Genomic DNA, 20961 nt, shown 5'->3' with positions numbered 1-20961 from the left:
CCAGGCCGCAGCTCCCCACTTCCTGCAGCCTTGATCACAGCCTGGGGGCGTGTGAGGGGCGGGGAGGTGCGGAGCTGAGGAAATAAAAAAAAAAAAAAAAAAGCTCGAGGTAATTAGCATCCTATGATCCCATTGGCTCTCCTCGGGTCCTGTTTTACATACACCCGCCCCGCGGACTGCTTCGGGTTTGCGGGGTTTGGCAGGGTTTGCAGCCGCCGCGGTCGCTGCTGCGCTTCAGTGCGGGGCGGGCGGGCGCCGAGTGAACCCCGGGCGGGGATCTGGGAATCAAGAGCCGGGAGCTGAGAGCCAGCCGCCCGCGGAGCTGCTGCTGTTGCGGCGGCATCTAAGTCTATTTCCGTCCTACGAATACTGAGGCGGGAGCCCTGTGGCTTGTGCACCCAGCCAGACCCAGGAAGGAAAGGGTCAGATACTTTTTATTTTATTTTGGAAGGAAGGGGCAAGTCCCAGCGTGAGTTTCCCTCCCGGCCTGGCCCGCTCTTCAATGCGTCCCAGCTCCGGCCCGGGCTCTGGAAGATGACTCCGGGGTCTGCCCTGTGTAGTCCAGCGGCGGCGGCTCGGGGAGGCAGCCGAAAGTAGTAACACTTGGTAGTAGTGGCTGGTGGAAAAGTAAGCCGAGTCGCTGCGGACTCGGCTCTCCCCGCGCCTCCGCGCCTGCTGCTTCTCACTGCTCCTTCCCCTCGGCTCTCCGGCGGCCGCAGTATGAAGTGGCGCAGCGATGGCAAGGAGAGGTAAGAAGCCCGTAGTGCGAACGCTGGAGGATTTGACGCTGGACTCGGGTTATGGTGGCGCGGCGGACTCGGTGCGCTCCTCCAACTTGTCCCTGTGCTGTTCCGACTCACACCCGGCGTCCCCGTATGGCGGGAGCTGCTGGCCGCCTCTAGCTGACTCCATGCACAGCCGGCACAACAGCTTTGACACCGTCAACACTGCCCTGGTGGAAGACTCCGAGGGGCTGGACTGCGCCGGCCAGCACTGCTCGCGGCTGCTGCCGGACCTTGACGAGGTCCCTTGGACCCTCCAGGAGCTGGAGGCGCTGCTGCTGCGCTCGCGGGATCCCCGGGCAGGCCCGGCGGCCCCCGGCGGCCTGCCCAAAGACGCGCTAGCCAAGCTGTCGATGCTGGTGAGCCGGGCGCTTGTACGCATCGCCAAAGAGGCGCAGCGCCTGAGCCTGCGCTTCGCTAAGTGCACCAAGTACGAAATCCAGAGCGCCATGGAGATCGTGTTGTCCTGGGGCCTGGCGGCGCACTGCACGGCGGCCGCGCTGGCCGCACTGTCCCTCTACAATATGAGCAGTGCCGGCGGCGACCGCCTGGGCCGCGGCAAGTCGGCGCGCTGCGGCCTCACCTTCTCGGTGGGCCGCGTGTACCGCTGGATGGTGGACAGCCGCGTGGCGCTGCGCATCCACGAGCACGCCGCCATCTACCTGACGGCCTGCATGGAGAGCCTCTTCCGGGACATCTACGCGCGGGTCGTGGCCTCCGGGCTGCCCCGGAGCTGCAGCGGCCCCAGCTCGGGCTCCAGCACTGGCCCAGGCCCGGGCTCGGGCCCCAATGCGGCCCCCGTGGCGGATAAGGAGCGGGAGGCACCCGGAGGGGGCGCGGCGAGCGGCGGCGCCTGCAGCGCAGCCAGCAGCGCCAGCGGGGGCAGCAGCTGTTGCGCCCCGCCGGCTTCCACTGCCACAGCCGCCGCAGCCCCGCCGGCCGCCGCCGCCGCCGCCGCAGCCAACCACCACCATCACCACCACCACACACTCCACGAGGCGCCCAAGTTCACCGTGGAGACGCTGGAGCACACGGTCAACAACGACTCCGAGATCTGGGGGCTGCTGCAGCCCTACCAGCACCTCATCTGCGGGAAGAACGCCAGCGGTAAGTGGCCGTGCGAGTGCCACTCAACATGGCCAACTCTCTTGGCAAGTTTGCCTCGCGTTCCCCTCCCGCGTCTTCCGGCCACCCGCTGCCGTCCCAAGCTTCTGAGGGGACCGCTGAGCTGGAGGTGGCCGGAAACCGCCTGTTCCCTTCACTGCTCAGGCTCCTAAGGTTCCAAGTCCGGGAGCGCGCGGTTCCGCCCCCAGTGCGGGGCGGGGCGGCGGCTGCCTCTTGCAAACTGTGGGAAGAACTGAACACCCTTTTGCGGGGCGGAAAGGTTTGCGATCATTTGCGTTTAGCACATATTTCTGCCAGAGCCCTGTTTTTGTGACCTTGAAGATACTAAATTCTCCGGCGCACGAGTTTGTCCCCCTGGAATTCGCGAGGAGGCGCATTCTTTCCTTTGCGGCTCGGTTCGCGTACTTCCCCGCGCCCTGAGGGGGTCACTGTCAGAATCGGGGTGGAGAGGCCCCAGGGCCAGAAGGGCAGAACATTTGAGAGCTCGCTAGTCATAAAGACAGTAGGGGAGAGGTGTGTGCGGTGAGAAGGTGGGGCGAGAAGACTTACAGGTCTCAAGTTTTTCCGGAGCAGTTTTTAAGGCCCAGAGCTCAGGGCTGGTGGGTGCTGCTCAGTGAACATCCCTCTTCCCAATTCCGACCTTCCCGTTCTTGCCGCTTTTGGTGCCCTGTGGCAGAAGCCGCAGCTCTTAAGACTTGGCTTAAGGAGCGCCACCAGGGACCCGGGCAGGATGGGAGTGGGGCGGGGTTCTGGAGGGGATAGTCAGCGTGGGGCGTCGTTTCCAGCAGGTTCGGTCCTCCTCCCTGCACTCCTCCCCCCGCCCTGTTTTGGAGGAAGGAGCTGGGTGGGACTGAACCTGCCGCTCTGGTGGCGGAGGGGGTGGGCCGGGGCGGGGGGGCCTCTGGTTTTCGAGAGCTCGAGCTGGCGGCCCTGTCTGCGCGAGCCGGAGCTAGACACTTCAAAGCTTCAATTTTCCGCAGGAAATGGTAGCAGCGTAACTGGAGAGTCTAAAAGCGAAATAAAACTTTGTTTTATATTCGGCGGTTTGGCCGGAGGTTGCGTGGTTGGAGCTGAAATGCAGTCTTTCTGGGCCGATTTCATTCATTTTGCTGCCTGTCCGTTTCCCGGGGCTGAAGGAGAGATGAGGCGGGCGCGGCCGGGCCCCTGGGGGTACCAATAGTGTGCATATCAGTGTGTGCACGCGTGTGAGTCTGCCTGCGCGTGAGCGTGTGCGCGGCCGTACGTGTGTCTAAAAGTGTGCCTGTCCGTGAATGCGCGCAGGAGCGAGCAGGCGTGCGGGGCGACCGGCTCCTGTAAAAGCCCTTCGGAAACCCACCCTCAGCTCTCGGTCCCTTCACCTGGCTTTGATCATCGTTGGGGGAGGGGAAGGAAGGAGCAAAGGAGGTGGGGAGGGCGGGGTCCTGACTTCCGCGTAGATCCCCGGAGACTCTTCGCTAAGCCTTTGCAAGAGCCTTTCCTCCTCTCCTGCCAGTCGAGGGCGCAATCCTTTCGGAAAGGGTACCTTCGAGTCTTCGCTCTGCCCCTCTTACCTCGCTCACCCCCGAGAAATCCTGACCCAGAGGAAAACACCTGGGGAGAAGGCATTGGTCTTTGTGTGTGCTTCTGTAGAAGGGGTTGAATACACCTACAAAAACCGGGAGCTTGGATTGGACTGGATTATTCCTCCTTTGGAATCCAACCCCCACGAGAAGCTCAGAGGAGCTTAAATTTTCTTCCCACTGCGGGTGCCCATCGCCCTTGTTCTTACCTACTCCGGCACAAAGGTTCTTTAGTCCTTACTTCTTATTGGCCGCCCCCCCCCCCACCCCAACCCCCTACCCAGCCCTCTCCCCAGCCCTTATCCCGTGCTGGAGCTGGCACCTCCTCTTATTTTTCCCTCAATGTTTCCTTTGGCAGAACGGAGCAGTCCCCTTACGAGGCTCCAGTTTGGGAATCTGGGCACCCGGCTTTACCACTGCCTGCCATTCTCTTTAAGTTACGACTGCGGGTGGCTCACTTTCCTCCCCTGGGCCTCAGTCTCCATGTCTGTAAAATAAGGGTGGAGGTCTGTAAGACTTCCTCAGGTCCTCCTGTAGCTCCCTGTGTTAGTTGCCTCTATATTTTTTCCTAGCTGGTTTTACTTTTATGATCTTTAACATCTTTTAAAGACAGTGTTTGTGTTTATTCTTTTTGGAGTAAGTATAATTTAAGGAAGGAGAAGCCCACAGCCTTGGTTTTGGGCAGGGTGAGCGTGTGGTGGTTGGGGTTTGCTGTCATCCCGGCCTCTCCCACACCACAGAGCTTAACTCCTGGGTTTCAGGGCCCCTTCAGCCATCTCTTAGTAAGAGATATACTCTAATTTCATTGTGATGCCTCATCTTTTTCTCTCGGGCTTGTTTAAAATGGCAGGTCATCGATGCAGTAGAGTTAAGGAGTGAGCGATTAATTTCTCAGGTATCTGAAATACACGTTAAACACAGGCCTATTTCTTAAACTTATCTGGCACGGCAGTCTTTCTGATCTGCAAACCTAAGGAAAGAGCTCAGGCCTTACCTAATCAACTTTTTCCCCTTTGACTCAGTAGCATCACTTAGCCATTCATTTGTGAATTCATTTGTTCAGCAGTATTTATTGAGCATTTACTAAATCTAAGGACTGAGGAAGTAGGGACGGAGGCAATGACAACTAACATGCATCCAACACTACTCTATATGTTGGCCCATCTGATCTTCAACATTGCCTTAAAAAGTGACTACTATTATCCCCCATTATACAGAAGGGGAAACTGAGACATGGGAAACAAGTATCTTGCTTAAGTCTCTTGTTCTTTAGTGACAGATGAATTCCCTGTTTTCAGGCCACCCTTTCTGCCCTTCATTACCTGCACAGTTGAAGAGACCCTTCCCAACCTGACATTCTTCCTGTCTCAATTTACACACCTTTTTTCTTTTTTGTTTCTACCAAACTGAACTGGGGAGTACCAGATTTTACATTTTCACATCCCCTGCCAAGACTAAGGGAGCGCCTGCTACACAGCTGGAGCTTATTAGATGTCTGTTGGGTTGAGCAAGCTGTTGTACTATATTATACAGTGATGTCTTGAAAGCTATTGATTTGTGAGTTTCTTTAATCATCTTTTCAAGTGTTTTTTTTTCCTTCCTTGGTTGCCCCTTCTGACTGCCATCTCTGCACCTGTACACCCTTCCAATTTACTGCCCAGGCTTGAGGAATCATGAAACTAGTCATGTGGGACTCAACTCAGAAAACAAAAGATAATTGGCTCGAAATGAGGGCTTGATCACTTTAAAAAAATCACAGGCATGGGCTTAGGGTGTGAACTTTGTGGTGATTGTTTTACTTTTTAGAGCTGTTTTTTTTAAGTGTTGATTTTTATTCATTTTGAAGAGTTGGGGACCCCAGTGAATGTTGCTTTTAAATTTTGACTTGGTTGATTTTGCTGGCTATTGAATAAATAAGGAATGGACAGAGTGTTTCACCATGCTCGCGTACGCACTAGTCATATTATCTTAAACCCCTTCTGAGCTCGCACGTTCCCACTCACCCTTGAAGACTTGGCTCCAGAATGATCTTTCTGGCTTCTGTGTGAGGCCTTCCTTGTTGAAACCCCTCCCCCACTGCCCGTACCTGGCTGCCCTTTCCCAGCCCTTTCCCCATTCCTTGAGAATCCTGACTCTGTTTTAAGTGTTTCCCGTCATACTGTGGCACCTCCTGTGCAAGCTTGTGTCTTACTCATCTGTGTACCTCCTTCTGTATCACTCAGCACAACACCTAGCCCTTTGTAGATGCTGAGTACTGTTTGTTGAATGAATATAACCAGCCCATTAGATCTTTGGGATTTAACATTTGCCCATTAACATCTGTAAAGGCTTCTGAAGTCAGGCCTCTTGGATTTGAATTTTGAGGCTGCCATTTTCTCGTTGTCTATTCTTAGGTACGTTATCTAACCCCTCTGAGCCCCAGTGTCCTCAGCTGTAAAATCAAAGTAATAATTATGAGGATTAAACGTATATAAGGGTATTACAGTCTGGTGCCTGACACATGATAGAGGCCAACATGGTGACAGTTAGGATAATCCAGACACAATTGCAGCTCTTATTTCTGTCTCATCCACATCATCTGGTCCCAGTGCATTCAGTGGATGGAGCCAGCAGGGTGCATGCAGACGTTTAACGGGGTCCCACTTCCCGATAATTCCAACATCAAATAATTCAGTGTTCCCACCTCAGGGGTTGACCCCATGGGCACAGCCCCACTGCCTAAGTCACGAAAAAATTGTTTTGGTCAAAGAAAAGTAATTCGTTTTCTTCGTTGCATTTTTAAAAAGGCATTGTGAATGAAGGGGCACCAGGGAACTTTCTAGGGTGTTAGAAATATCCCTTGTGTTAATAGAGGTGTGTGTTCAGAGTTATATGTTTTTGTCCAAATGCATTGCCTTGTAAATTTTAGATATGTGCATTTCATTGGATTGCAAAATATACTTCAGTAAAAAAAAAAAAAAAAAAAAAAGACATACAAAAAGAGAAAAGCCATAGGCATCCTTGAATGAACTTTTGTTTTAAATGCAGAAAGACTCCGAAGGGAAGACTGGAAGAGGTAGAGTTGGCGGGATGAAAGGGAGAGACCTCCACACTAAGAAAGTTCTAGCCTTGAATTTTGGCTCTGCCGCTTTATAAAAAAGTGACTTAATTTTGCTGAATTTGGTTTTCTCATCTGTACAGAGAGGATTACAAAAAAAAAAAAAAAAGACAAAAAAGGCAGAAAACACAAACCTACCACATAGGGTGATTAAAAGCATTAAATCGGATCAAGTATGTGAATACACCTGCCACATAGTAGGTACTCGATAATAATGGCTTCCTTAAAAAACCCAAAACAAAACAGATTATTCAGACTGCTGATAATAACAACGCTCTGGGGATTGTGAATAGTCTCTTTCATTTCAGGGATCCCCAATCGCTTTATAAACATTAATTAACGAGAGCCCTTGTCTCTCCAACACTTGCTTGGTGGGTAGGTGATTTTTGGGTCTTTTGTTTCACTGTTGCCCCATAGATTCTGGTTCTGCACTAAATTTTCACTCGGCGGTTTTCCTGTCCCTGGACTGTTTGTGCTGTTCTGTGGCATATTGTCACTGGGATGGACAAATATGTCACAGAAGAAACCTTGCTTCTTACAAAGAACAGCAAAAGCTATCTCATGAGCCAGCCACAGCTGTGTCTGTGCTCACAGAGCACGTTTTTAATTAACTAGCTCAGTGTAAATTAAAACTTGGAATTTGGGTCAGTGGAGGGTTATTTGGTTTTCTATGCAGGCTTGCCAGTTCAGTGCTGGGGCATTTGCAAGTAGGGTGTTTCCTGAAACATAAAAGAAAAAATAACAACAAAATAAAACAATGGGGGACCACCCCGGAGACCTGGGGTCTGAGGTGAGCTTCCCGAAGGCCTCTGAGTAGGAGGAAGGCCTGTAATTCTGGATCAGCTGTTGTTTGTGACCTTGAGCCAGGCCCTAAACTCACCTATAACATGGGCCTGACTATCATCTACTGAGATGTAAATATAAAATAGCAAAAGACTTTGGAGTCGGACAGAGTATAACATGCAGTTTCCCTATCTGTAAAATGGGTATAATAATAACTACACTTGTATAGTGCTTATTATGTGCCAAGCATTGCTTTAAGAGCTCTATATATTATAATCATCATAGTTACATTAGCTATTATAAAAGACAGCCCCCAAATCTCGGGAGCTTAGTACAAGAGAAGGTCATTTGTAACTCAAGTCAGAGTGGCAGAAGGGTCAGTTAGATAACAAGACTGATGGAGAGTTTGCCTTCTTTATTGTCAACACGTGGTCTTCAGGGTCTTCCTTGGACACTCATCCAGCCAACAGGTAGAGGAAGAAGGAGAGTGTGGAGAATTATGGGCTAAGCCTTCAAGGGACTTCATCACTTGTGCCCATATATCATCGGCCCCCTGGCCATCAAACATCTGTATGCATCCTTTCTACACACAAAACATGTTTCCCTTTCTCCAGGGGAGGAAGCTCATGTTCTGTCCAACCACTGCTTCCAACTTAAAGTTCAGGATCTTTGGGTGAATCTCTGTCCTGTCTGTTGGATTGAGCGTGGCTCCTTATGGTCCAGGGACCCATGAGCCAAAAGAAGCATGTTATCTGTCACTCTGCCCCTGTACGATATTGCAGAATAGCCCATTAGGAAAAGGCCATAGTAAAAGACACATAGAAGTCACTGGCCCTTAGTAATTATGAAATTCTGCCACGCAGGAACTGTGTGTGTGAGGCGCTGTGTGCCCTGGAAGTGGGTGAAGTTCCTTGCTTAAGCAAGCCCTCTCTGGGGAAGTTTCTGGTTCATTGGTCTCCATGCTTCCGGCCCTGCCCTGTGGGAGGATTTTCTTTGTGCATTATTCTTCTTGGCCACATCTGAAGTGGATCTGGGGAGCGTGGTCTCCTTGAGGCTCTAAATCTTTTGTAACCAAGTTCCTGCCCTTGAACTTTTGAGGCCCAAGTTTTAATGCGGTAAACGTAAAAGATTGAAAATCCAGACTTAGAGATTTTGTCAATGCAATTCTCACAACAACTTAGAATCTTCATCTCTGAGGCCTGGTGTGCCAGTAGCCACACCCAGAGTTACTCCGAGACCTCATCCTGAAGCCTGCGTTATCCCTTTGCGTTCTTAACTCTGTGCCTCTCGTTTTCTCTCAACTTAATGGCAACTACCTTGAGGCCATCAGGCTTAGCTGGGAAGCTTATACCCTTAATTTGATATTTCACTTAAAAGTCTTCTCAGTCTTCTCAGTCTTCTCTCTGATTGTTTGAGTTGTCTTTTTCACCTCTCCACTATTCCTTTCCAATTTTACTTGCAAACTGGCTAACTGATGTCTGAGTTCCTCTCTTTCCCTAATCCCATGCTAAACTGAGCCAGGAACAATCAGTTTACAGGCTTAGTAAGCCTGAGTTCCGCCTTCTAAGTGTTTGTAGATTTTAGTTTAACCACAAATTTTACCACTGCATAACATGGGTCTCCAGTTTTCCAGTCTCTAATATCATAACCTGCTGTCTGACTTCTAAGCTGATATTTAAGCACCCCGCTTAGGGTACCAGTTGCTTCATTAGTTAGGGTAATGCTAGCTGTTTTATCAGATGAACCCTACTATCTTAGGGCTGAACACAATAAAAGTTGTTTTCTCATTCATGTTGAGTCCAGCTGAGAGCAGGGGAGGGAGGCCCTCTGTTCCGTTTATTGAGTGAAAGGTTTCAACAAGCGTGCCAGAAACCAGGCTTCCAGGGTCTGACCACTTATTAGCTCTGTAAAACCCAGCATGGGCAAGTCACCTAGCTTCTGTGACTCAGTCTTCTCCTTTGATTAATGAGAATAATAATAAAACCTAATTCATAGGGTTGTTGGGAAGCACCTGACATGTAGAACTTGCTTAATAAATGTTGATTTTATTGGGTTTTATTCTATTCATTATGACCTTTGCTACGGGCACTGTGTTAGATGTTAAGCGACATAACCCCTGCCTTCATGGAGATTGCAGGCTGGTAGTGCACTGAGTTTTTCATCAAATAATCGTGCAGATGTAAATTTACTACTGGGACAGATGCTACAGAGGAGAGATGGGTGGGGTTTTAAGAGTCTTTACTGAGGCTCTCGATGGAGTCGGGAAAATGGGAAGGCTTCACTAAGGAAGTGAGGCTTGAGTGAGGTTGAAGCATGGCTCATTGGGTTGAAAAGGTGGAAAAGTGCTCTGTGAATGCAAACAGGATGTGCAAAGGGCCTGTGGCAGACGGGAGCATGATGAGAAGGAACATGGCCAGGGTGGCTACAATGGGAGAATGAAGTGAGGGGAAGTGAGGGAAAATGGGCGGAGCTGCACCTCGCGTCTGTCAGATTAAGGAGTTTGTCTTTTCCCAAGGACACTGGAGAGCCTTTGAAAGAGGATGTGATCAGATTTGTGTTCTAAAAACTCATTGTGGGCTGCAGTGCGGAGAGTAGACAGGAAGGGGAGAGGGAACACGGGAAGGCCAGTGACGTGTTATCACCCCTGTTTTACACCAGAAGAATCTGAGGCTGTGAGACATTTAGCAACTTTCCCAGAGTCGCCAAGACAATAAATGGCAGAGTGGGGATTTCAGCTCAAGTCTGAGGGACGTCAAAGTCTCCCTTCTTCCTGCCCACGCGGAGCCTCATCTCTAGGGAGAATTTGGTTCTACTCCCACATGTTAGAGGTGGGGAAAGTGAGGTCCAGAGTGAGACACCGCCTCGCCCACGGTGACACCGCAGGGCTGGAACCAGTACCCCAGGTTTCTGGACTCTTAGCTCACAATGAATGTGATTCATTGTCTCCTCCAAACCCAGTCATTCCTGGGAGACAGAGTGGGGTGAGAGGATGCCTGCCACAGAGTTTTGGAGGTTAACTGATGACTGCCTATAACATCTCCGGTTTTACTGTAGCTCTCACAGTAAAAAAAAACATGAGTCTGGAAGCATGGGGAGGTCCCCATCCGCTTGTGGCTGAGCCAATGAAAGTGATTACTGTGAAGGTCAGGTGTGCTCAAGGCAAAACCAAAGTAGCAGTTTTCCGGTGCCCTTCCATCCAAAAGCAAGCCAGAGGAGCAGCTTGATACCTTATAGAACAGTGCCAGCCTCGGAGAAGGGTGAGGTTGCTTGGACCGCTCTGGGGGTCAGGATTTGCCTGAGAAGCATGCAGACGCAAGTCGCCTCTTCTCTCTCCCTTCATTATCGGCAGTGTTGGAGAGCAGGCACATCTCTTCCCTCCCTCAGTCCCTTGTGGCTTTTTCTTTGCTGCCTTTGAAGTTTGAGGCCTGGGCTCACCCTTGTGAGCAGAACTCGAGATGGTTCCTGCATCCGTGGAGCTTGCATGCCTGAGGTGGGCTTAGCATATTCACAAATAATCGTCCGGATGTTAAACCGCACTCAGGGCAGTAGCTACTTAGGAGGGAGGTTCATTGGCCATTGGGCAAAGAAAGCTTCCTTGGACCGTGGGACGAGGTCCAGCGGCTCCTCCCTTGTGCTTTTGGAGGTGGCTGTGGTCAGCACCAGGACACCAGACATTCGGGGGACCTGGGGTGGTGTTGGGGATTAAGACTCAAGATTCTCCTTTCCACACTGGAGCCTTCTCGTCAGGGAGGGGTGGGGGTGGGGGACATGAGCTGCCAGTGTCACCCCTGAGTCAGTGTCTCTGAGTTCTGCATCTGTTCCTCCCCTTTGGGAGCCTACCCCACCTCTCCTCCTGCTCTCTCTATTCTGCAGCTGCCCTCTTCGGCCCAGATGACGAGTCTCTTGAGGCTTCTTGTTCACCTCACTGGGGCAGGCTGGTGTGCGTGAGGGCCCAGGTGCGGGGTCCCAGTCTTTCCTCCGCCCCTGACTTCCTATGCTCCTCCCCACTGGGCCTCGCTTGCTGCGCTTGCTGATTCTGCAGCTGCTCCAAGTTTTCCTCTTCCCAGCATGAGCGCTGTGGATTAAAGAACCGACCAAGGGCAAGCTGGCGATTTCACAGGCCTCATCATGCAAAACTGCTCGGAGCATGCAGGGTCTGGGGCACTGGAGGAGGAAGGGGTTCGGGAAGGTGCCTGAACCCTCCAGTCAGTGGAAAAGCTCCCGCTCAGGGCTGGCAGGATATGCAGGTGCTTTGTGACCTTGGACAGCCCCTGATCGCTCTGGACCTCAGTTTGCGCATGTAGGGATGGGAAATGATGATGATACCAGGTTCTGGTCTTCATGGAGTCCCAAGTGTCTAACAAGGCAACATTTTGGAAGGCTGTGAAGCCGGGCACTTAGTAATGGCAAAGCTAACATTTGTTGAGTGTTTACCACTGTATTAGGGTTCTCCAGAGAAGCAGAGCCTATAGGACATATAAATGAGTATAAGAGGAGACTTGTCACAGGAGTTGGTTCATGTAGTTAAAAAGCCACCAAGTCCCACAGTTTGGGGTCTACAAGCCAGAGGACCAGGAGAACTGGTAGTGTAATTCAGTCTCAGTCCTGAGGCCTGGGAACCAGGGGGCCATTGGTTACTTCTTGGACTCTGACGGCCTGAGAACCAGCATTTGCTGGCTGCGAGCTTCCCAGTGGTCTATGCAAAGGGAGCGATCATGAGCAGATACTCAGTTCATAGCATGATGTATGAGACAGAAATAAACTAGTTGCTGTAACAATTCCTGTAGCTTAGGCCTGAAAGAAATTTCTCAGCAGGGGACAGCTGTAATAAAAGCAGATATTAACTTGCACTTCACAAGCTCACAAGCATGACCATGGTTGTTAAAAAAGAACCAGGGGAGCCTCTTCTTAATTTGCAAAGTGTCTCTCTCCCCTCCTTGCTGCCTGCACCTCCTACCTCATTCCTTCTGGAGTATCCAGCTGTTGTGACATGTATGTAAGCAGAAAGCCAGGGGTGGGGCAGCATGTCATTGTCCCTCTTGTGTCCTGGAGGAGGGGCTTGGAGTGAGAAGCTGGCCTGGAAGCTTATGTCTATGACAGATGGTCCCTAGAGACAAGTTATGAGTTCATTTGAGTGAAAATGTGTAAATGTCCCTCTGGAGAAAAAAAGAAGCAGCCTGTGCACTGTAGCTGCAGATACGATGACCAGCTAGCCAGGCGTGAGTTTGGGGAGACAGGAGAGAGCTGGATGGGACCTGGGCTTAGGAGAGATTGGCACCAGTGTGGTCAGATAAGACAGTGCTTATGGGTTGAAGGACAGAAGAGGGCATGAGGTCCGTTCTAGAACATGCTGTGTAATCTCAGGCAGATGACTCAACCTTCCTGGACTTGTTTTCTAATCTGAAAGATCCCAAGAAAGTTTTGAGGCTCAAAGGAATCACCAGATATGAAAGTGATCTCTAAGCTGCAAATATCATTTGTTTATTCATTCATTCAGCAAGTATTTACTGAGAGCCTACTCCGTAGGAGGCATGGTCTGGGCACTTAGCATATATCAGTGCACAAATAGACAAAAAGCCGTGCCTTCACGGAACTTGCATTGTAGTGGGGACAGCTCTAAACAATGAACGTAATATAAGTAAACAATATAGGATATTACAAGGTGATACTTGTCATTGAAAAAATAAATCAGAGTAAGGGGGACCAGGAGGACTGGGAATGGTGGGTTGTAATCATAAATAGTGTGGTCAGGAATGACTCACTGAGAAGGTGACATTAGCACAGAGAGGTAAAGAAGGAGAGGGCTTTAGGCATCTGAGCCTCTGGGAGAAGAGTGTACCAGGCAGAGGGAGCAGCCAGTGCAAAGGCCCTGAGGCAGGAGGAGCAAAGATGCCATTGTGGTAAGAAGTGAAAGCAGAGCATCAGGAGAAGCCAAGCTGGGTAGGTCCTCATAGGCTACTGGAGACTTGCGCTTTTATTCTTAGTGAACTGGGAAGCTGTTGCAGGGTTGTGAGTAAGCGTTGGCAGGTATGGCTTAAGATTTAAAAAGATCACTTTGGCTGCTAGTTGAAAATCGACCCTACAGGAAAAAAAGATGAAGTCAGGGAGACCATTGTGTGTGTGCACTCTTACAATAATCCAGGCAGGACATGGTGGTAGCCTAGAGCAGGGTGGCAACAGTGAGGTGGGCTATGAAGCGGTTGGATTTGGGCCGCCATGAATAGGAAGAGCCAACGAGATGTTGCTGATGCACTGGGGCGTGAGGGAATGAGAGGAGTCGAGGACTCCAGGGCTGTGGTCTGAGCAACTGGAAGGATGGAGTTGCGGTAAACTGGGATGCAGGTGACTGAGGCAAGAACAGGTTAGGGCATGGGGGCGAGATCTCAGGTCCAGTTGGGGATGGGGTGAGTTTCAGGTGCCTTTCAGACGTCCAGGTGGAGCTCTCCGCTAGGTAGTTGGAGAACCAAGGCTGGCGTTCAAAGTGGTTGGAGATATAAACTTGGGAGCGTGCGGGTGGTTTTTAAAGCTGTGAAATAGGACAAGGTCACCTAGGGAGTGAATTTAGAAGAAACAAGAAGACCAAGGGCTGAGCCCTTCCTTGGGTCAGGCCGAAAAGGAGAAACCAGCAAAGGAGACTGAGAGGGAGCAGCCCGTAACGAGGAGAACCAGAAATGCCCTAAAAGCCAACAGAACGTATCTAGGAGGAGGAAGTGATTGACTGTGTTTCATGGCATGCTAGGTGGTTACTACACTATACCCTGAGCTGTGGGGGTATTTCTGCCTGCAAATCCTGGGGACTGTTCCAGGCCCAGTGAACAAGGAGCACCCATGTACTTAATGGAAACCACACTAACCAGAATGAACCAGAAGGGGTGTTTTCCCAAGGGAATCATGGCAGGGACCCCTGTGGAGGTCAAGTGGGAAGGCTTCCCACCCCCACCCTACACACACTTCACCGTAGTTGCTACCCTTTCATCTGTTTGTTGTTTTTTTTTTTAATATATTGGACTTTGGCATAAGATGCTTTTGAGAAAAGGATTCTACTGCCACATAGAGTTTGAAGAGCACTGGCCAGAATAGCAAGCTTTCTGGCTTTGGCATCCTGGGAGGCTCAGGTGGCCCAGGGAGCAGGGATCCCACGGTGCGTCTCTGCTTTGGTTTTGGCTATGGAGGCAAACTAGGAGAGTGCCCTGCCGAGGCCGCGGGACGCACCCAGTGAGGCCCGCTGGAGAGGGGCGAGGAGAGAAAGGGAAGTGCTGTGCTTAGGACCCTGGAGAGCCCCAGGGCCCAAACGTGATGGAAGAGAGAAGGAAGGGAACGAGAAGAACTAATATTAGAAAGAAACAGAATGGGGGGGGGGAGCAGGGAGGAAGCAGGGTACAATGACTAGATGTTTTGAAGTCGAAGATGACTCTCCTCTCCCACTCCTCATGGTTACTTCCAATTCTGCTTTTTCTTTTTTTTCTGATGCAATGCTCTTCTTTTTATTTCCCCTTCAGTGCCACATCCTCACTCCCAGGTGGCATTTCTGAGACAAGGGAGCAGAGGCGTGACCCATCAAAGCTATCTCCAAGCCAAAAATAACTTGTTCAGCCAGACGCTTCCCAGCCTCCCAGGCCTCAAAGTTGGCACGTTGACCTGTGGCTCTTAAAGTTCAGGGCTTTGAAACTGGCTTGCTCTGTATTCAAGAAAAGTGTTTATTTTTTTCCACAGGAGTGTTGTGGCTAAACTAATTTTACATAAGCAGAAAGGACTGATCCTGAATTCCTAAACCCTGGTGGAGAAGATGGTGACTGTAGGTAGGCTATTGAGACTTGTGTCGCGTAAGATACTCACTCACTGAGATGTCTGACTTGGTTGATGTTATGGGAAGAGGTCATGCATGTTATATCGTGCTATATAACCAAGGGTCTGGGGTCAGGCAGCCTGGGTTCACATCCCAGTGTCATCCCTGGCTGTGCCTCCTTGGGCAAGTACTTCCCTCTCAGCCTCAGTTCCCCCTCTCCTTTAAGAGTGCCCACCTTACAGGCATGTTTGGGGATAAAACGAAATACCACGATGTATTTAAGCACTTAATGTGGCCGCTGTTGTTGTTGGGTTCCTCATTCTCTAGGCATCCGAAACCTGTTACAGCACTCCTCAGATTATACGGAATAGTCCTAGGCACTGTCCATCTTTACAGGTTAGGCTACTTCTTATTCATCTTTGTATCTCCAGTACCACATCTGGCACACAGTTGGCAGTTCGATGTATTTGTTCAGTGAATGCATGCGGCTGTAGACTGTAGACTCCATGTGAGCAGGGATGTTTGTCTGTTTTATTCACCACTATCACCCCAACACTTAGGATACTGCCTGCCTGCGGTGGGCGCTGCATAAATATTTGTGGTCTACAAAACAAACCAAGAACGAGTGGAACTTCACTAGCAGGCAAACCAAGAGCCTGGTCCTAACTATCAGCTAACTGGCTGGGAGTCTTCCTCTGTATTTCTGAATTCTCAGCCCTGAAAATCTCTCCCATTCAAAGCTTGGTTCTCTTTGAAGAAAAGAAAAGGAACGTCTGCTCATTATTCCTTTATATCTACTTTCTTCCTATGACATGGCACCTCACTCTGATTCAAAGTTTGAAAGCTGTGTCTGCATAGACTCTTGGATCTTAGAGCCGGGAGAAGCCTGCACAATTCTCCTGGTGCAGCCCCCCTGCCTTCAGCCTGGGTGTCAGGTGGATTTTGTAAATCGGACACCTGAGAACCAGGAGGATGGATGCGTGCGGCTGCACAGCTCCCAGCAGATGAGTTTTTAAAAGTAGAAAGAACGCATTTCATGGCTGGGCCTGGACCACAGCTCCGTGAATCCCCAGGTAGGTGTCCAAATGCCACGCTGTCCCAGGCAAAAAGAAACCAGGCTTTGTTCTCTTTCCTTAGCTGTGATTAACACTGGGTGCTGCTCATCGAGATCTGCCATGTATAAGCATCTATGCCGAACACTTTTCCAATATTCTCTCAGCCTAATCCTGCCAACCCCACCAGTGAGACCAGTGTTGTTAGTTTCACTGCGCAGCCTAGGAAACTGACTCAGGGACGCCTACAGGGCTCACTCTGGGCCACGCAGTGGGGGTGCAGGAGCTAGGGCTCCTACCCCGGCCACCTGGTGTGTCATCAGCAGATAGTCCCACTAACTGTGTCGGCTGCCTGTGACAGGGCCCAGTGGGATCCTTTGAAAATTCCTTAAACATTCTGATGACACTAAGACTATGTCTAGACTGTGCGAGGTCAACTCCAATTGCAGGGGGCGGGGGGAGGCCCAGAAATCAGCTATTAGGTGAACAATCAGTTTAATCAGGTTGAGAATGTAGAATTATAAATATAAAGCAACCTCTTGTCCAGTCTGCCACCTTATGACTCATTGTGGTTTTGTGGGTCTCTCTCCATCTCTGCTTCTCATCCTTCACTCTGGATATAGCTCAGGGTCCACTAAGTGCCAGGCACTGGCACAGCAAGGGAAGCACACACCACTGCCAATATCTAGTCCAGTGTTGTGATTGGAAAGATCCGTTTGCTTTTTCTTAAACATGTGATGCTGATTGATTCAAATACTTAATCTGAGCTGGTTTAACCTAATGTTCCTATTGATTAATGTAAGATTGGCCTCTTCTTCCCCCTTCCCCAGGGAACAAACTCACCTGCCAATGGAGTGGAACTGAAGCAAGGGGCCATGGGAAGACAGGAGGAGACATTTACTATTTATCAGGCCACAGAGACTGTAATTTTGAACCCCAATGTGCCTTGTTATCTGTTATTAATTCTTCAGACTTGCACAGTTTACAAAGCCTCATCCACCATTGTTATTAATATTCCTAACAGCAGTGTGTGGTAGGTGGATGGTAGATATTAGCACCCTAACTTTGCACAGGAGGAAGCTGACAGGGGAGAGGCAGAATACCTAGTAAGTGGCAGCACGGGGCCTCTGCGTGGCTTTCTATGCTTCCTGATGCCACTCTTGGCGCCTTGTGGGTGCTCATGTTTTTCGAGAATCTAGATTGAGTGTCTTGGGGGTGGGAAAGGAGTACACAGGGCCCCATCTGAAGACTAATCAGGATGTGGAGGTTACCCCAGCATTTCGCCCCCCAACCTTTGGATGCATATTCTGACCTTCCTCTGCAACCTCTCAGGCCTCAACGGAACCTTGAATCTGCTGACCGCCCCTCCCCCTGCCCCGCTGTTCCATTTTCAGCTGTGGGAGGGGAAGGGGCTCCTTTTGGGCCCCCCAGAGCATTATGATATGGGCTTCAGCTGTTGCTACTTGAAGGTCAGGAAGTCCATGGGATGTCCATTAAGAAAGGAGAGGGGAGGTGTCCCGAGAGCTTCTCTGGGCTCTCAGAACACAGAGGGCCCCTTCGCCACCTTCCCACTGGCCCACAGAGAATGGGCCTCCATCAGGAGCTGCTGACGCCTTCCTCCCTAACCCCGCTGCCCCTGCTGTGGTGGGACTTTCTAGAGGCATCTGTGGCCCAGCCTGAGCAAGAAGAACACCAGCGGAGAGGTTCACAGAGCCCCGTGTGCCTCAGCTCAGCTGTAAAATCCATTCTGTTCCCACACAAAAGAGGTCACCCCGTGTTGCACTGGGTGGGGCGTGCCTAGTGGGAGACAGGCTCCTACCCAAGTTTCTGACCTTTATTGCTTTCAATTTACCAGAAGTTTTCCATCGCAAAGACTGTCACAACCAGAAACCTTACATATTCTGTTCACAGGGTCTCTGTTATGGATCTTAATCACTCATCATGTTTTCCTTAAAATGAGTTTTCTATGAAAGGAGAAGTAGGAGGTTATTGATTGTGCGTCGGATATCAAGGAAAGCTTCGGTTTGTTTTCATTTGGAACAAGCTGGGGAAATATTTGTTCACTGCAGCAGGACCTGGGAAAGAGACAACCATGGTGCATGGCGCACGGTGCGTGGTGTGTGCGTGTGTGTGCACGCCTCTATCCGCTCAGCAGAGTTTTCAGAAATTAGGCATTTGTGGGGGGGGCGGCAGCCTTTTTGTTTGGTATTTCGTGCTCCTGATGACAGAGTGAATAAACTCTGTATGTTTGAAAAAAAATAAAAAAGAAAAGAAATTAGACCTTTTAGGTTGAGTTTCCATAGCTAAAATGTTGTAGGCTGTCGTGAAGGTAGTTTCAATGTCCTCCTAAGCTCTAGCCTCCCTGTCCCGGGAGGCATCGTCCCACCCCCATTAAATTTATATTATGACTGGGAAAGGTTTGTAATTATTTCGCTGTGTGTATATCCTACCTACCCTTTGGTGGGCTCTGATTTCTCTGCTGTCGTCGCACATCCTCAGGAATTCTTGCAAACTGAGAAAGACCGAAGGAGCCAAATGTAATCAAGTTGTTATGAATGTTGGAGTCAACAATTCATGAGGTTGACTTCATGTTATGGGTTTTAGCCACTTAATGACACAGTAATTAATTATGGCTTTCCATTTTTCTTCTCGTGTTTTGGAGCTGGTAATTTCACTTTTAAGGCATCGGATATTCTTGTAGGCTCAGGAAGAGCCAGGAGGAGGCCCCGAGACTGAGTTGCCTCAAGAAAAAAATGGTCCTGTGCCCGTGCCATCAAGAAACCAAGTTGAGGTTGGCCTCAGAAGGGTTACTCAGAGTTTCACTGCCCATCAGAGGCATCCTGCACTTACACACACACACACACACACACACACACACACACACTCACACTTACACACATGCTCACACATGCTCGCCTGTGCTATGCAGCCATTGAGATCATTAGAATCTAGTACAAAAGCCAACCATGAACACTCTCTGTCCTCTCCCTGCTTCCGGTGGATGGTGCCCTGTGGTGTCTGAACCTGGACAGGAAGTTTTGTTCTACGGCTGTTCGGGCTGAACGATGTGGAATGAAGCCACAGCTGGTGCTTGCGACGCGGTTCCTTGTTTATACAGTTCACTGATTGGTCCCTTTTCCTACTATATGGAGCATAGTGAGGCCGTCGGGGGTCGGTGAGGTGACCAGCCTTCCCATTTTAGAGACAAGGAAGAAAGCTGAATAGCAGGCAGAAAAACGCCACTCCTGGCAGAGTCACCAGAGACTTCCCCGCATGGAGCGCTTTTCCAGCTCAGCCACTTTACAGTCTGCACGTTGTTCCCAGCTGCGTTTTCAAAGACTTGCTGAATGTTTTTGAAAATCAGGAATTTGGTGAAGAGAAGAACAAAGGCAGTGCAGCGTGCCTGTTGTCGGCCAGGCTGGGTGCTGGAGAGACAGCGGTGAGCGCGACGCAGTTGGTGCCCTTGAGGAGGTCGCACCATTACACCAACACGGGATGATGTGAGCTTCAGTGGTGCCTGAAGACAGACCCCCAAGCCCTACCAGAGGTAGCTGGGAACTCTGTGAGCAGAGGAGCCAAGGATGTCCTGTCGGCACATGCCTGAGCTCGGTCATCTGCAATAACTGGGTCACGTGGAGCGGTGGGCGTGGCCCGGGATTGAGTCGCCTCGGTTCAGCCACTGCCTTGCTGGAAGCCCCCTTTATCCCCTTTCATTCATCGCTCCATCTTGTAATCGGGTGCTTATGAAACACCTGCCTTGTGCCAGGTTTGGTGCCGGGAACGGGCGGTCCAGCAGTGAGTGGGAGCAGCGCTGGCCCAGCCATGTGAGGCTCCCCAAGAAATGTAAACATTGACCAAGTGATTTGATTACAAGATAGATGGGACTTACAAGAAAGGGGGAGCGGGGGTTCTGTGGGCGTCAGTTTTCTGATCTGTCAGACAAGGGAGGGAGTGGGCTTGTTGATGGCTTTCAGCTTGGTAGTGATCCTTTGGTTTGAAATACAGCTTTTCTGGGAACCTCAATATATGAAACATGAAAAAGCAGAGTTGTTTAGCTCCAATCAGTTATCTCCTTTGTGTATAATGCACCCTATCGCCACATGGAACCCAGTTTGAAAATCAGTGGGTTTGTGCCTGAGGAGTCTTCCAGGAGTCCATGCTTTCCTAGAGTTCTGTGACTTCTTGATGACAGGTGAGGGACCTTCCATTCCAGGTCACCATGATCTTGGGTCTGGAATCTGGAACTGTCATTTGGATTGGGCTAGCATCTTCCTTGCATGTGGGTGCTAGGTCCACACTCCTTACCTGTCGTTGGGGAAAGGGAGGAGCCTGAAGGGGCTAGCTTCCATCCAAGGAGCCTGCCTGCAGGAGGGGAGGGAAAGGGCGATATGTAGTTGACTTGCTCTGTCCCGCTGCTTGTCCAGAGGGACCCTCAGCTGTAAGGAACATGGTGGTGGTGCTGACACTGTCATTCCCTCCGCCACACGGGCTAGCGTCACCGAACTCATCCTACTCAGAATGTCCCAGGAGCCCACAGACCACAGTCAGCATCCTTGCTGGAGCCTCACCGTAGTCTTGTTCTCCACCCTCTCCTCGCCCCAGTCTGTTCCTCCTGACACCCCAGATCAGCCTTGCTCTGACGGTATTATCTCCCTATGGGCCTCAGGGTCAAGTCCAAGCTCCTCATCTTGGCATCCCCGTTGCCTAGTTGTGCCTCAGTGGGACCTCTGTAGCCTCCCACCCTCTCCTGAACACTTTCATTCCTAATTCCCAGCTA

General features: G+C 50.5%; 1 protein-coding gene across 2 annotated transcripts in view; it reads left to right on the top strand.

Moving 5' to 3' along the window:
• The first annotated feature begins 710 nt into the window (after window positions 1-710).
• ABTB3 (ankyrin repeat and BTB domain containing 3) overlaps window positions 711-20961 on the top strand; it is a 261565-nt gene continuing 241314 nt past the window's right edge. For both annotated transcript variants that reach the window (XM_054574575.1, XM_054574574.1), the window contains exon 1: window positions 711-1889. In XM_054574575.1, the coding sequence (XP_054430550.1) occupies window positions 737-1889 (1153 nt within the window). In that variant the 5' untranslated portion in view covers window positions 711-736. The remainder of the gene's footprint in view (window positions 1890-20961) is intronic.

This window comes from Pteronotus mesoamericanus, unplaced genomic scaffold (genome assembly GCF_021234165.1).
Source record: "Pteronotus mesoamericanus isolate MK-2021 breed Mesoamerican mustached bat unplaced genomic scaffold, CSHL_Meso_final contig_263, whole genome shotgun sequence".
NCBI lineage: Eukaryota > Metazoa > Chordata > Mammalia > Chiroptera > Mormoopidae > Pteronotus > Pteronotus mesoamericanus.
The sequence above is the reverse complement of the archived record's forward strand: the minus strand, read 5'-3'. Positions and strand labels throughout refer to the sequence as shown.